The following is a 17,426-nucleotide window of genomic DNA, read 5'->3' as shown; positions in this document are numbered from 1 at the left end:
TAAATTAGGAGGCCAGTATAAAAGATTCTGAACTGTGTGCTCACACATTCCCAATGTCAGAGCAAGTAGGAGAAACTAAAGCTGTCATGGATCTGAGGCCATATAAAACATGCAATGGGTTTCAAGTATCTTTTGATTTTTTTAGGAAATGCTATGCAAAAGATTTGACAAATTCGTAAAGGAATGCTGATTTTTGTGGGGGGGGTACTCAAAAGTTATCTATCTTTATCTTTGAACCAGAGCGTTATATAACTTTTAAATAGGTCAAAATATAAAAAGCAGAAATAACATTAGGATTCAAGATACTTTCTTTCAAAAAGTATTTAATCTTGTTAAATGCTTTTAATAAGTTGAACCGTTAAAAAATTCAACTTGGCAATAGAAAGAAATGAAGTCTGATACACACTACAACATGGGTGAACCTTGAAAACATTATGCTAAAGAAACCAGTCACAATATTATATCATTCCATCTATATGAAATGTCCAGAACAGTAAAATCTATGAAGACAGAAAGTGGTTGTCTAGGACGTGGGGGGTGGGAATGAGGGATAAAGGGGAGTGACTGCCACTGTCCATGGGTTTTTGGGAGGAAGTGAGGGTGATGAAAACGTTCTAAAGTTGTAGTGACAGCTGCCCAACTCCGTGAATATACTAAAAACCACTGTATACTTTAAATAGGTGAATGTGAATAGGTGAATTACATAATAAAGCTGTTATTAAAAAATTAATCCAAAACTACTCCCTTACACTAGCATGAACAATTAATAATTACATGTGTGAAAAAGTTTACTGTTACTTCCATAATATCAAACGTTTTCTGGAAATTTCACATATTTTTATGAAAAACAGCATAATCTTAAGTAAACACGGATCTTATTAGTCCCAATTCTCCTCATAAAATAGATGAGAAAATAATATACATACTCCCTTCAAAGGAACTTTAAAAGCAATAAATCGCGTTCCAGGTAGAGGATGTCCAATTGGCGTCACAGTCCTCCACCTGAAATGAAAATAAACAACTACAATTATAATAAAAATATTTTAATGACTCAAGATGGTAAATAAAGAAATCATTATTTTTTTAATAAATAGAGCCTCATTTGTTGGTTAGTTGCTTTTTGAGTGCTATCATGCATGAATTTTAATTTACTGCTTCCTCCCTCAAAAAACACAAAAACAATGGAAGGTTTTACATATGTACGACACTTCTACAATAAATAAGGTAGCATTCATTCCTGATATAAACTTCCAATACCCAAAACAATATTGTCTTTATTTTTCTTGGGCAACAGTAAGAGAAGGAAAAGAGTGTCACGGATTATATATTAAATAAAAAGTGGTAACAGGTATTTAATGTGGGAATAATAAAAGTAAAATATGAAAACTTTCAGTGTTTTAGTAAGTAGGAAACAAATCATTTTCACAACATGATTATTTTGGAGCTGTCTTGTTTTAATTTCTGATTAATCTTCAGTTAAGAACTATAGTTCATTAACTTTAAACATCTTGATTTATCTATGATGACTTTTTATGAAACAGAGAAATCTGGTATTAAAAATAACTTTGTCATATAATTATTTCCAAGTTATTTTTGATAAATTCCAATTATAACATATGAAGATTTCTTAAAATGAGCATTTTAATTCCCTGCTTACTTCTACAGCTTCATTTCTGTACCACCCTTTCCTTCACCAGGCTCTGGCTTCACAGTTTCCTTTCCTTAGTCCTTCCAATGCTCCATGCTGCTCCTTCAGCCCCCTTCTCCCATTTCACTCCTTCAGTCACCTTCAGCTTGCAGCTCCAGTATCAGTTCTCAGGAGCGTGTCTGTCATTCATCACCCATTCCCATTAGACATAACTTTCACTTTCTTTCCTGGCACTTAACAGTTTGTAACTATACACATGATTATGTAATTTTTTTTTTGACAAGTCATGGTTTCTCTCTTGATTCATAAACTGTGAGAATGACCATGTCTGTCTTTCCTCACAGTACAATGCCTGCTACACCACACATATGCCATAAATATTAAATAATATTGAGTAAGTTTGGTTTCATAAAATCATTACTTAATGTACTGATTATACATGATTAACAGCTGACTTCTCATTAGGAATAATGAAGGTCAGAGGTAGTAGGATGACATTCAAATGCTGAAAAAAATATACAGCCAACCAAGAATTCTATATCCAGCAAAACTATCCTTCAAAAAGGAGTGATGGGGTGCCTGAGTGGCTCAGTCATTAAGTGTCTGCCTTTGGCTCAGGTCATGATCCCAGGGTCCTGGATCAAGCCCTGCATCAGGCCCCATGCTTCGCAGGAAGCCTGCTTCTCCCTCTCCCACTCCCCCTGCTTGTGTTCCCTCTCTTGCTGTGTGTCTGTCTCTCTAATAAAAAAATAAAATCTTAAAAAAATAAAAGAATGATAACTATGTTCCAGTAGTCCTTTGCTTTGTAAGAACAGAAATTTGATTTTGACAATTTATCTGAAGTTGAAAAATACAGTTTCTCAAATTCTTAAATACAATCCAAATGCTACCAAAATCCAGTAAAAAAGCAAGGATGTTGGACTAGGTTTCTTTCTCTTTAAAAGTGAGAAAATGAGGGGAGCCCGGGTGGCTCAGTTGTTAAGTGTCTGCCTTCGGCTCAGGTCATGATCCTAGGCTCCTGGGATCAAGTCCCACATTGGGCTCCCTGCTCCCCGGGAAACCTGCTTCTCCCTCTCCCACTCCCCCTGCTTGTGTTCCTGCTCTTGCTGTCTCTCTCTCTCTGTCAAATAAATAAAATCTTTAAAAAAATTTCTTAAATAAAAAATAAAAATTAGAAAATGATTCCTAGCATAAGTAAATAAAAGGCTTTATTTCTTTTTTTTCCTTTTATCCTTTTTTAAAATTTTTTATTGTTATGTTAATCACCATATATTACATCATTTGTTTTTGATGTAGTGTGTCATGATTCATTATTTGTTCATAACACCCAGTGCTCCATGCAGAATGTGCTCTCTTTAATACCCATCACCAGGCTAACCCATCCCCCTACCCTCCTCCCCTCTAGAACCCTCAGTTTGTTTTTCAGAGTCCATCATCTCTCATGGTTCGTCTCCCTCTCTGACTTACTCCCCTTCCTTCTTCCTCTCCTGCTATCTTCTTCTTTTTCTTTTTTCTTAAAATATGTTGCATTATTTGTTTCAGAAGTACAGATCTGTGATTCAACAGTCTTGCACAATTCACAGCGCTCACCGTAGCACATACCCTCCCCAATGTCTATCACCCAGCCACCCCGTCCCTCCCACCCCCAACCACTCCAGTAACACTCAGTTTGTTCCTGAGATTAAGAATTCCTCATATCAGTGAGGTAATATGATACATGTCTTTCTCTGACTTATTTCACTAAGCATAACACCCTCCAGTTCCATCCACGTCATTGCAAATGGCAAGATCTCATTCCTTTTGATGGCTGCATAATATTCCATTGTGTATATATACCACATCTTCTTTATCCATTCATCTGTCGATGGACATCTTGGCTCTTTCCACAGTTTGGCTATTGTGGACATTGCTGCTATAAACACTGGGGTGCACGTACCCCTTCGGGTCCCTACATTTGTATCTTTGGGGTAAATACCCAGTAGTGCAATTGCTGGATCGAATGGTAGCTCTAATTTCAACTGTTTGAGGAACCTCCATACTGTTTTCCAGAGTGGTTGCACCAGCTTGCATTCCCACCAACAGTGTAGGAGGGTTCCCCTTTCTCCACATCCCTGCCAACATCTGTCGTTCCCTGACTTGTTAATTTTAGCCATTCTGACGGGTGTGAGGTGGTATCTCATTGAGGTTTTGATTTGGATTTCCCTGATGAAAAGGCTTCATTTCTAAATAAAAGGCCTCATTTTTACCTTTAAATAACTCATTAACTCTTATATTTTTGCTCGTGACATTTTTAAAAAGATCATTTCCTTGTTGGAATTCTTCACTTGTGGAATAAGATGCCCTTGAATACTTAACAATTATCCTTTCCTCGACAGCACATATAATTCCACTATTATGAATGACATTCAATTATGGCTATGATAATTCTATAAACATGTTCATCTTTGGTTTTGACATCCAGTTGGAAGCTGTTCTTTTTGTATTAACAATATAAAGGAACCATATGGAAGCAATTTTGGACCATTTGCTAATATTGCCAACATTATTACATATATTACTATAACATGCACTTTTTTCAATCCATTTATTTCAGCAACTAATGTTTCCACAATGACATAAATGATGGTATCTAAATAAACTAGTACTTCATTTAAATGATCTATTCAGCTACTTAAAAAAAAAAAAAGTAAGTGAATCTATATTCATTCCCAACATTTGCTTCTGGAATGCAATACTTCTGGGGTTCTGGTTTTCAGACAAATAAAATTTTATTAAGCTCCAAGAGAAGACAGAAATCTTTAGAGTACTCTATACAAATAAAAAAAAAAAACTTGCTTACAGACTTCTTGGACACAGTGTAAGATAAAAGACAATTACCATTGCAAAATTAAACAAATAAATAAAAGGTAGAGACTGTATGGAGAAAACCTATAATGTTCTGACTGCTACCAACAGATCAATACGTTGTTAAGCTATCAATCATTCCAGCCATATGAATGGATGAAAATACTAATTTAGGATTAATAGAAGCAGGAACAGAAGAATGTTACAGACAAGGTCTACTAGAAAAATCTTTCCACCTATTCAAATACTACCCTATCCTTGAGGATTAGTTTAAAACATCATCTTTCATGAAGTCATCCTTTATTACAAAATGCCCCCAAGACTTAACATCACAAAGAATAGGACAAACTGACCTCATGTGCCTCCTGATGTAGTATATGAGAAGGCTATAACAATACCAATGTAGTGTTGTTGCCAAAACAAAAACCAAAAAACAAAAAGTTCAACTTGAATATAATTAAAGAAACAATCAGCAAACTCAAAAAGAGGGTCATACATAACCAACTGCCTAGATTAGGGATCAACAAACTTCCTAAAAGTCAGGTAGTAAACATTTTAGGCTTGTGGGCCACACAGTCTCTGTTGCAACTACACAACTCTGCCCCTGTAGTGCAAAAGCAGCTAGAGGCAACACGTGCATCTTGAGTATAGCTATTTTTCAAAAAAAACTTTATAGAAACAGTTGGTCAGCCCATGGGCCATATTTTGCCAACCACTGGCCTAGACTGAATAAATGAGAATGTCATGAAAGACCAAAAAAAGACTATTGTAGATGGAGACTAAAGAAACAACTAAATATATGCAAGACCTTTTTGGGATAAAAAAAACACAAACAATGAATCATGGAACACTGCATCAAAAACTAATGATGTAATATATGGTGATTAACATAACAATAAAAAAATTAAAAAAAAAAACTCCATCATAATTATATTGGGAAATCTGGATATGGACTATAAGAATATTGTGTCAATGTTTAATTTCCAAAGTTTTGATTATTATATGTGGTTAAACAGGGAATTATCTTGTTTTTAGGAGATACATGCTGAAGTATTCAGGAGTGTACTGTCATGGCCTCTGTAACTAAATCAAACGGCTAAAAAAAAAAGTGGGTTAAGTGTATATGTATACATATAAAGATCAAGCAAATGTGGCAAATTAGATTCTAGGCAAAGGTTACAAAATATTTACTGTATTATTCCTACTTTTCTGAAGTTCTGAAATTTTTAAAAAACAAAAGCAAAAAACAAATGATGGCACAATAAAAAATGTAATTAGTAATACTCTGCCCTAAAAAAAAAAATCTCCTTTGAGTTCTTTCTTCTTTGAACTGCCATTTCTATTTACTCAATGAACCATAGAGTTCAGCAAGCTATTATTATGTCTTAGTCTCTAAATTTTTTCTGGTAAATCTTATTCTCACAAAGCACTTGGCATGGCAGTATTTACATACTATATGTTCAATAAACTCTCTGTTAATAGATTAAGATGGGGCCATAAAAACATATGAACAAATATTTCCCTGAGCCATAAACCCCACTAAAAAATGACAAGTAGCAATATCTTACTTAACTAATATCTGTACCACACACCAAATAAATAACAAATAAATACAGTAATTCTAGTAGAAATTAAACAGAAAGTTGTAGTAAAGTAAATGAAATTACAGATAACTGAGGTAATTTAATAATACTGATTAGCCTTTCTGGAACCAGAGTTTAACCATATTCCAGTGATAGTTACAAGATAGTAGTAATAACAATTTACATTCCTAGACTTCGAATTTTTTCAGAAACTTTCATTAATATTATCTCATTTGTTCCTCATATGACTCTGTATGAGATAGATAGAACAGACATTTTTTAAGGTATTTTTTAAGGTATTTATTCCCACTTGATAAATGAAAAAAATGAGGCCAAGAGTTGGAGTTGCCTAGTATCCCAGTATACTAATGGTAAAGTCAAGACTTGAAGTTAGGTCTTGTTGCTTCTCCTCTAAGGCACATTCTATATTTGAGGCAAAAGAGGCAGGAGAGCATAACCAACTTTTCGTTTAGGAACCAAAGGCAAGGGGGGTGGTTTACACTCGAGCTTTTAGCTTTTTAAAGAGAACAGTGTACTCCACAGGCAATGAGTAGGAACTAAAAAAGATGAAGCCTCCACCCCATGGTGGGAATTTAAGCTTTTTAGAGTTTCTTCTTGATTCCTATGCTATTTTCTTAGGACTCTGAGCTCGATTCTATTTTTATTTTTTTAAAGATTTTATTTATTTATTTATTTATTTATTTATTTGAGAAAGAGAGAGAAAGTATGGGCAGGTGGGAGGGACAGAGGGAGAGGGAGAAGCAGACTCCTCACTGAGCAGGGAGCCCCGTGTGGGGCTCAATCCCAAGACCCTGATATCATGACCTAAGCTGAGGGCAGACACTTTGACTGAACCTCCCAGGTGTCCCTTGATTCTATTTTTAAAAAATCCCCCACACTACAATCTTATTACAGACCCCTATGAAAATAAAATTTGGTTATAATTTGCATTCATAAACAATGTGTATATACATATACATATATATACACACACACACACACACATATATATAAAGGATATATATTTTTGAATAAACTTTTACCTACCTTGCTAGATCTCATCACATACTTATGCTTAAATAAGCACATATTTTTTCCCATTCTACAGAAAAGGAAACTAAAGCTAATTACTATATAAAATTATCTACCCAAAGTTATACACCTCACTAGTTGGAGAGAGAAGATAAAACAGAATCCAAAGTACTCCCATTTCAATGGTGTCCAAATTCTAGGCTGTAACATAAAAATAAAAAATTTTCTTAACCATTCTATCCTATAGGAACAGCTATACTTTTTTTAGATTTATTTATCTGAGAGAGAAAGAGTATGTGTGTGTGTGTGTGTGTGTGTGTGTGTGTGCAGGACAGAGCGGGGAGGGAAAGAGGGAGAGGGAGAGAGAATCTCAAGCAGATTCACTGAGCATGGAGCCCAAGGTGGGGCTCGATCTCAGGACCCTGTGATCATGACCTGAGCTGAAATCAAGAGTCGGACACTTAACTTACTGGGTCACCCAGGTGCTCCCCAAGTAGCTATACTTTTAAAAGAGGATAAGAGGGCAACCGGGTGGCTCAGTCGGTTAAGGGTCTGCCTTCAGCTTAGGTCATGATCTCAGGGTCCTGGGATCAAGCCCTGCATGGGGCTCCCTGCTCAGTGGGGAGTCTGCTCCTCCCTCTCCCTCTGCCCCTCCCCAGGCTTGTGGTCTGCTCTCTCTCACTCATTCTCTCTCAAATAAATAAAATCTTTAAAAATAAATAAAAGAGGATAAGAACTACTAAGATTTTTTCCCTCAAATATCCTACCCAGATCGCTAGTAATTTAGTGTATAAAAAAATCAATTTTCCATCTCAACATACATTGGGTCACTGGCAGGAAGGGATGTTTTCAAAGAAGGCAGAGAACCAGTCTTAACACCAAAACTTTACCTGCCAAGTTTTTAATCCCTCTTGAAACCATACATTTTTAGTCTGTACCACCTCCTCAGTTAAAATGTTCCATAAGTTTTCTACTCAGTGGATAAAGGAGTAGGTGGACAAAGAGAAGGTTAGTCACAGAACAGAAATAGCAGCTGCAATGACACGGATGTTGTATTAGAGAGGGATGGATGGTGAAATTCAGTGATTAGAGCACTAGAGAGTGGCTTGAGATCAAAAGAAAAGTCACTTAGGTCCCCTTCCTTTCCTTAAACCCTCAAATGCCATTGTTAACCTTAGCTGTTGAAACAAATTTACATCTAGCTCTTCCTTTTTGTTCCTACCACTGTGCTCTCTACTTACACTTCGTCACTGAGTAACTGCAATGGTCTCCCATAGTATGTCTCCTTTGCCTTTCAGATTCTCCCCCATTTATCCCTTCCTGTATGTCACTGTTATAGAATCTTTCTGTAAATGCTATCATTACAGGATAAATTTCAAATCTGTTTTTTAGACTCTTTCAAGGCCATATATCATACAGCCTTATCCTATATATTGAATTTTACCTTTCACCACAGAGCCCACCTGGAAATTGTGTCTCAGTCCAGCAGATCTCCTTAGAATCCCACAAATACAGAAGTTCATTTCCCTTTCTGGGTTTTTGCCCTTCCTTAGGCTATTTGGTCATCTAAATCATGGTTTCTCAACTGAGCACTAATGACACTGGGGGCTGAATAATTTTTGATGTGGGGAGCTGTCTTGTGCATTACAGGATGTTTAGCAGTACGTCTGGCCTTATCCACTAAATGCCAGTAGTACCCCCTACTCCAAGTTGTGATAGCCAAATATAACTCCAAATAACCAAACATTTCTTGAAGGACAAAATCAGCCCTGGCTGAGAACCACTGATCAAAATCTGAGTCTCGCTTCAAGCCCTAACTCAACCCTGTAAGAAACCTCCAATCAATACAGCCCATAGTCACCTCTCCCTTTTCTAAACCTATATGAAATGCTTTGTTTGCAAGGGACTAATTTTTTTAATGTTTCTTGATGACAGGTTCCATCAAAACTAGATTTGATGTATATTATGTCTTTACAACTGAAATCATTAGGCCTGAAAATAGGTCATTACTAATAATTCCAAGTGGTAGAACATGCCCAAATATCCTCAGAATACAGCTATGTGAAAAGTATTCTTTTAAAGCTCCCAAGAAAGTTGAAAATTAACTCATTAGCTATTGCAGTAATTCAGGTAAAAAGTGAATAATCAGACAGAGGCATCAGATCTTAACTCCATTTAAAAAAATTTATTCTAAGCCATTTCAAACATAGGATTTCATTTTACTTCCCATCCCACTCTACAATCCAATTACCAAAACTTTTGTTTAATGCTGCAGTAATTTGTATCTTATGATGAACTGAAGTGCCAGACATTTAACTTAATGTAGATACACTTATTTCACAAAGAATTTCAAAGAATTGTACTTAAAGTGCAAATAAAACATAAGTAGAAAATCAAGAACATGTAAACATCAAAACATACAGATCATAAAAGCCAGAGTCAATATTAACTAAACTTCACATTCACCTTTCAGCTTCTAAGAAACAAAAGCAAAAGAAGTGAAATAATTTATACATTACATATTTATAAAATATCAAAAAGAATCAGACAACAGCAAAAAGGAAACAATGTCTATTACTGAGTCCTAAAATAAATCATTCACATGACTGGACATGACATTTAACATGACTAGGCATGACTCAGTGAAAATAATTCTTCAAGGAATTAAGGCAGTATAGTCCAAGCACCTAAATTCCAAGTGGTTCAGCTTGATCCACTGATAGAAATGGATGAACTACACACCCTTGAAATAATCTTCTCTTGGTCAACTTCTTTTAGTCAAGCTTTTGAGAAGAAGTAAAGAAAGGACAATTCTGGATTCTACTGTCTCATAAGAATCTGGAGTGCTGGTGTTTTATATCACTTGTTGATAACTGATCTATATAAGCTAGAGGCTTTATGTGCACACCACGGATATAAAGACCCAAATCCATTAGCATTAAGCACATGGTAATTAATCACTATTTTTTCTTAAATACAGACAGACAATAAAACTGGTACCTTGCTGAGCAAGTAAAGGAGCTAGAACTCTTGCCTAGATAGAGGAAAAACCCACCTAAATGTAAACGCTTAAATAAGTACTTGATTGGGTTCTTTCCCTTTAAAGAGTGGATCTCTACCACGGGCATACATAAAAATTTCAAAAATTCTTTATAGAAATATTAGATGTCTTGGTCCCAATCTACGCATACTAAATCAGAATTTCCAAAGGTTGGGCCTACTAGAATTAAAAGTAGTTAAAAGTACTTTTGGCCTGGAAAAATTTGTTCCCAGTCATAGTATTTATTTATTCCCCCTTTCCAGTTAGTCAACCTAACATTCACTTTTCCATAGTAATCAGCAGCCTCTGTTCACACCTTCTGTATAGTGCCATTATATCTTTAAGTTAGGGGAGATAACTACCCATTAGGGCACTTCCAATCGCATGCAGAAATGTCAGCAATTGGCTGGGCCTCATTCTCTTCTGAAGCCTTAACATGTTCTCACCTTCAACCACTAAATGTAAAAGAACCCTTTTGAAAATCATCACCCTCTCCTTCTGTCTCTCTCATAGACACATGCAACAATCTCACTGAAAAATTCTGAACTTCAAGAGTACTTTTTAGGAGAGAGGTCTTGCTAGGAAATGAGCAACAGCAAATCTGAACTTCACTTAGTTTTTGTTCTGATTACTATGTAAATTGGTGTCAGTTTGCTTTTATTTTTTAAGTAACAAAGATGAAAATCATAAAAGATGTACTGAAAGCTTGTGATTGGCAGTTTACTAAAACAGTTCCTTTCTCATCTTAGAATGAGTATTTTTCTTCTCCCCCCTCTCTCTCACACACACATATACATACTCTTTGTGTGCTTGTTTTACAGAGGAAGAGTATGGGGGGGGAAGTAGAGACTAGTTTCTTAGGTTAGTAGGGTGAAACTGCAATTAAAATAGATTTCTTGGATTCCCTTACAGAGACGGATTGAGAAATTCTGTGATGGAGGTCAGGAATCTACATTTTAAATAAGCATTCCTAAAAAAAAAATAAAAACAAAAAAATAAGCATTCCTGGTAATTCTGATGCTGGTAGTCCAAGTACAACCCTGAAATAACAAGTTCCATAGACAAGTAGCAAATGATCAGGTAGAACAGTCCCTTCTAGGCAGAGGGAAGAACAAAAACAAGATATGAAGGCATCCATGCATATGCTATGCCTGAGGAACAGGTGCTTTGGTCCTTCCTGGTCCTCAGTTTCTATATCCGATAAATGAAGAGCTGGACCACATTGTCTCTGGGGTCCCTCCCAAAGTTAATATTTGATCATCACCCAAACTATCCAGGAATCATGGTTCACTGTTACCTGAAGATACTGTGCTCATTGCTATTCATTTATTCATTCAGCAAATTTATTAAGTACTAATGAATGGAGAAATGCAGTGTTAGCCCTCAAACAATGTTTAGTCTCATGGAGAGAGAGTCCGACAATTACCACAAAGTGCCATAAAAGAGTGAATTAGGGATGGCATCACAAAGAAAGCTTGAGTAGAAACTTTATGGAGAAAAAGGGGTGGCATTCCAGGAAGGAATGGCACACGAAAAGGCATGCAGGCATGATGGCACATGCTAGGCCTAGGATACAGTGAGCAGTTCGGTATGGTTTTAGTATAATATGCATGCTGGAGAGTAGTTAAAAAAAAAAATGAAGCTTATGGGGCGCCTGGGTGGCTCAGTCGTTAAGCGTCTGCCTTCAGCTCAGGTCATGATCCCAGGGTCCTGGGATCGAGCCCCACATCAGGATCCCTGCTCAGCGGGAAGCCTGCTTTTCCCTCTTCCCACCCTCCCACGCTTGTGTTTCTGCTCTTGTTCTCTCTGTCAAATAAATAAAATCTTAAAAAAAAAATGAAGCTTAGAAAGAAGACAGTTCATATATGCCATGTAAAGAGCTCAGACTTTACCAGATGGAGGAAATGAAAATAGGGAATCAGGCTTGCATTTTAGGAAGACAGTTTGGTGAGAGTATAAAGAATGAACCAATGAGGTATCACCCTACACCTATCAGAATGGCTAGAATCAATAAGACAAGAAAGAGCGAGTGTTGGTGAGAATGTGGAGAAAAGGGAGCCTTTGGAAGAATAGAAGGGGGGAAATCGGAGGGGGAGACCAACCATGAGAGACGATGGACTCTGAAAAACAAACTGAGGGTTCTAGAGGGAGGAGGGTGGTGGGATGGCTTAGCCTGGTGATGGGTATTAAAGAGGGCACGTTCTGCGTGGAGCACTGGGTGTTATACACAATGAATCATGGAACACTACATCCAAAACTAATGATGTAATGTATGGTGATTAACATAACAATAAAAATTAAAAAAAAGTGATACTTCAGAACAAAAAAAAAAAAAGGGAGCCCTTGGTGGAAATGAAAATTGGTACAGCCACTATAGAAAACAGTATGGAAAAAAAAATTAAAAATAGAAATACCATATGATCCAGTAATTCTACTACCAGGTATTTACCCAAAGAAAACAAAAAGATTAATTCAAAAAGATATATGAACCCCTATGTTTATTGCAACATTAATACAATATCCAAGATATGGAAGATATCCAAGCGTCCATCAATAGATGAATGGATAAAAAAAGATGTAGTATAATAATGTACAGACTTGTCCAATCACTACGTTGTATACTCGAAAATAAACGTAACATTGTGTGTCAACCATACTTCATTACTTAAAAGATGTAATATACATATGTATTTTGTATATATATAATGGATATTACTCAGCCATTAAAAAGGATGAGATCTTGTCATTTTCAACAACATGGATAAACCTAGAGGATATTATACTAAGTGAAATAAGTCAGAGAAAGCCAAATACCATAGATGGTATATGTGGAATCTAAAAAACAAAACAAATGAATAAACAAACAAAAAGCAGAAACAGACCCATAAATACAGAGGACAAAGTGATGGTTGCCAGAGGAGAGGGGGATGAGTGGATGGGCAAAATGGGTAAAGAGGAGTGGGAGATACAAGTTTCTAGTTATGGAATGAATAACATGGGGATAAAAGGTACACCACAGGCAAAAGTCAATGATACTGTAATAGTGTTGTATGGTGACAGATGGTAGCTATACTTGTGGTAAGCATGGCATAATGTATAGACTTGTTGAATTACTATGTTTTATAACTGAAACTAATGTAATATTGTATCAACTATACTTCAATTTAAAAATTTTTAATTAGGGGCTCCTGGGTGGCTCAGTTGTTAAGAATCTGCCTTCAGCTCAGGTCATGATCCCAGGGTCCTGGAATCGAGCCCCACATCGGGCTCCCTGCTCAGCAGGAAGCCTGCTTCTTCCTCTCCCACTCCCCCTGCTTGTGTTCCCTCTCTCACTGTGTCTCTCTCTGTCAAATAAACAAATAAAATCTTTAAAAAAATTTTTTTAATTAACTTAATTTTAAAAATGAACCAGAAGAGAACAACTTGGAGACAAACACATCAATTAAGAAGCTACTATCAAGAGATGATGGGGCGCCTGGGTGGCTCAGTCGTTAAGCGTCTGCCTTCAGCTCAGGTCATGATCCCAGGGTCCTGGGATCCAGCGCCGATGGCTGCTAAAGCAGAACAATAAGGAGACAAGTAGGCTCCAAAGAGCAGTTATTTAGGAGATAGAATCAAATGACAACTGTGTGTGGGATGTTAAAAAAAAAAAAATGGAATTTCAGTATTGTTCTTAGTTTTAACTTGGGTGACTAAATACTGGCTTCATTCAAAAAACAGGAAATAAAGAGAATAAGTTTTGTGAGGCAAGGTTGGTTTTAAACTCTGCATATTCAGAGTTTTGGAAATTGGGGTAAGGGTATCCACAGTCAGTCTGGAGCTCAGGTAAAGAGTGTGGGCTAAGAATAGATTTGGAATTTATTATCCTCCAGCTGGTAGTTGAGGCTATGAGACTACTCAAGAGAACAAAATAAAAAGAGAACAAGATAAAGGACAAAACCCTAGAAAGCAACAGTCAATGTTTGTTTTTTTATTTTTTGCTTTTCTTAAGATGAATTTGAACATGTTCATATGCCAAAGAGAAGAAAATGACTAAAAAATCATAGAAAAAAGGGATTAGAGTGAGATCCCAGAGGAACGAGTATAGAAAATTTAAAATGCTCTAAGAGATGGGAGAAGAAAAGTAGAATCTGATGTTAGAGAAACCAAAGAAGGAAAGTTCAAGACTGGGCAACGGTCTACAGAACCAAGTGCATTTAAGAGGTCTAAGAAGATACACTGGGTTTGTCAATTAGAAAGTCCTTAATGGCAGGTAAGTGATAGAAGCCAGAACACTGCAGGTGGAAGAGTTAATAGACTTGGGGAGTGGGAGATTACTCTTTCCACAAATTTGATAGTAAGGGAGAGGAAAGAGAGAGCAGAAATCAGAGGATAATCCAAGTGGAGGCATTTTTTTGTTGTTGAACAGGGAAGATGAAGCTGGTGCAGGTGGGTGAGAAAAGGTATACTGAAGATAAAAGAAAAGGTTAAACGATGAAGCAAGGGCCCCGGGGGAGACAGAATGGATGGGATCTAGCATATATATAGGATCAGTTGTGGATAGAAAAAAAGCATACCTCTTAAGCTGAGACAGGAGAGAAGGATATCTGCTGATGAAGTTAAGTTGGCCTGGCGGTCACTGTTACAAATTCACTTCTGAGAGTCTATTTCCTCTGAAAAAGCAAAACCACCTGCTGAAAGTACAAGGTCAAAGATGGGATAGAAGGTTTAAACAGTGATAAAAATTAGAATAGTAGCTGTAGGTGGAAAAGGAAAAGAATGGCTGAGCTCTATTATGGACTGTGACATATCGTCATGACAATAATCTGGTTTTGTAATTTTCAGTACTAGAACTTAATTATCTTTAAATATATGAGTTGAAAAAGCAAATGACTAAACTGAACTAGAGCAGAGAGCAAAAGCAGAGAAAGACAAAAGGCAGGGAAATTTGAGTAAATAATGAACCAAGTAGCATGGCTAGACAAGGAAGAAAGTTAATCTAGGTAGAGGCTGATGATGATAAAATAGTAGTCAAAGGACAGGGTCTTTATGAGGCCACAGATTAAATATAGAAAAGTAAGGAAGAGGGAGAGATGAATAAACAGAAAGATGAGAGGAGAATGCTAGAATTTAGTATTTTTAATATGAAACAGTCTTAGACATTAAGGTCCCACAGACAGTCATTTCAGGTGCTGGAACTGTGATGCACATGACTGCTTTAGTCCCAACATGGTCTTGTAGGAGTTGAGTAATGAAGACTGAGTTGGGTGCTAAATTCTTTTTTAAAAGTGAGGGAGTGACCAGGGAGCTGATAAATGATGAAGAGGAAGGTAAAAGGTAATTACACAAGGGTTTCCATTATGTTTTACAAGGGTAGGATGGAGTGGCCTAGCAATGGCAATGAGGAGATGGAACATATCAATGCCCCCTGTGGTATGTGGGGCTTGACTTCCAATGTGGTGAGCTGCTGGGAAAGCAGTGTCCTTATGGGAGAGTCAGTCTCCAAATATCAGGAGGAAGAATGTTATGTAAGAAGAAGGGGATAAAGAGGAGTTTACTTATATCACATATGGGGAGTCCAGAGAAAAAGTAATTGTCTCTGGAAGAAGGCTGATGATCAAAAGATAGAGAAACTGTGGGGATAAGGCTATGAAAAATTATCAGTGTCATTACCACGTATAACAGAAACTAGAAGTAGAATGGGATTTACTGATCTCCGATCTTAAATGAAACTCTCATAATACTCTTCCAGTATCAAGCTGCCCAAAACACTAGGACTTTATTTGGTTGCTGAGGTTAAACAACAGTGCTAGTTTTGGTGACTCTATTATTAAAAAGTAAAAAGAATTTCAAAAAACCCAGGCAATCAATGAAACTCAGAATAAAATTAATGATGTTTACACTCATCTGTCATTAATATGGACATTCAGAAAATAAAATTAAAGCTTAAAATCTCATGAGAAACTCATAAATTTCAAAGGAGAACTAAAGGGTATCCCTAGAAGCATGAAAGACATAGTTTGGAACATAAGGCAGTATTTTGACCTCTAGATAGTATGTTTATAGAATACTGCTTGAAAATACAAATCCATTCTGAATATCTACATTACACAGTGAGGTCCCAGCTTAAATTCACTCAATGTTTGGCAAGAATCAATATGATAGTACTCTGTTCCGAATTTCAGGATTCAGGGACTTTGTCCCCCCACCCCCATACATACAGCTGTCCTTCTTACAGCAGACCCTCTGGTTTTGTGACAGAAAAGCTCTGAAAAATGGGCAAATGGGTGGAGGAAGACATAGTAGTGTAGGATGGAGGATCCAAATTATTTTGAATACAAATATAGTGGAATGAGGGATAAAAATCCTCAATGTGATTACTTTGTCACAACACATATAATACCTATTAGCAGTCATAGAGCAATGAACAGAATTTTACTTGAGGAAAAAAAAAACTAGACCCAAAGTGTAATCAACAGGAACTGACCTTCTAACAGAGGGAAATTTCTCAAAGAAAAAAATAATAAGGCAGAGAACTTAATAAAAGAGTATTCCAATCGGATCAAATAAAGAGAACATTTCTGAAAAACTCATGTTAAAATCCTGTGTAATTTAAAGGGGCAACTGCACATTTTTAAATTTTTTTTTAAGGTTTATTTGTTTTAGAGAGGTGGGGAGGGGGAGAGGGAGAGAAAATCTCAAGCAGACTCCCCGCTGAGTGCACAGAGCCCAACTTGGGGCTTGATATCACCACCCTGAGATCATGACCTGAGATGAAATCAAGAGTTGGATGCTTAATAAACTGAACCACCCAGGTGCCCCATTTTTAAACTCTTTTCCAAATCAATCCCAATTAGAGTATCTCTTGTCTGTAGCCATATATCTTTTCTTTCTTTAAAAACAAAAAACAACAACAAAAAACAAAACAAGTTTGGGAAGAGAGATCATTGGAAGATAAAAGTAAACCTATACCTCCAGATAAGAAAATTGCTATTTTAGAGTTATTGAAACTAGTTTGTTTAGAGGCTCTTCAGTTTAGAAGTACTTTCCTATTTCACTGTCACGTTTCACCATACTCCTGAGTGGGAGGTAGAACCAGGAATACTACGATCACCCAGACTATTCAAATGCCAAAACTGCAACTCATCAAGTTAAAGGACTGTAGGGATATTTGAAGTGATGTCATCTTCTGGGGCTCACAATATGGAAGGTAACCATGCTTTTTGACAAAACAGTCCACAGCACTGCCTGGCGGCGCTCAAAATGACATTTTATTCTGGAAACAAGTAATATAATAAAC

At 36.6% G+C, this 17,426-nt stretch overlaps 1 protein-coding gene across 3 annotated transcripts in view; it reads right to left on the bottom strand.

Annotated features, from left to right (window-relative positions):
- Window positions 1-17,426, bottom strand: part of LOC112830854 (uncharacterized) — a 49,352-nt gene that overhangs the window by 29,707 nt on the left and 2,219 nt on the right. For 2 of the 3 annotated variants that reach the window (XM_073904406.1, XM_073904407.1), the window contains exons 1-2: window positions 7,224-7,312; window positions 927-1,002 (exon numbers count right to left, since the gene is read on the bottom strand). In XM_073904406.1, coding sequence (XP_073760507.1) covers window positions 927-1,002; window positions 7,224-7,285 — 138 coding nt within the window. In that variant the 5' untranslated portion in view covers window positions 7,286-7,312. Of the gene's footprint in view, window positions 1-926; window positions 1,003-7,223; window positions 7,313-17,426 lie in introns of those variants that run through there. The other variant, XM_073904408.1, reaches the window with a different exon arrangement.

The sequence above is a fragment of the Callorhinus ursinus genome, unplaced genomic scaffold, assembly GCF_003265705.2.
Source record: "Callorhinus ursinus isolate GAN/ISIS: 27379988/994484 unplaced genomic scaffold, GSC_fseal_2.0 scaffold20, whole genome shotgun sequence".
NCBI classification, from domain to species: domain Eukaryota; kingdom Metazoa; phylum Chordata; class Mammalia; order Carnivora; family Otariidae; genus Callorhinus; species Callorhinus ursinus.
The sequence above is the reverse complement of the archived record's forward strand: the minus strand, read 5'-3'. Positions and strand labels throughout refer to the sequence as shown.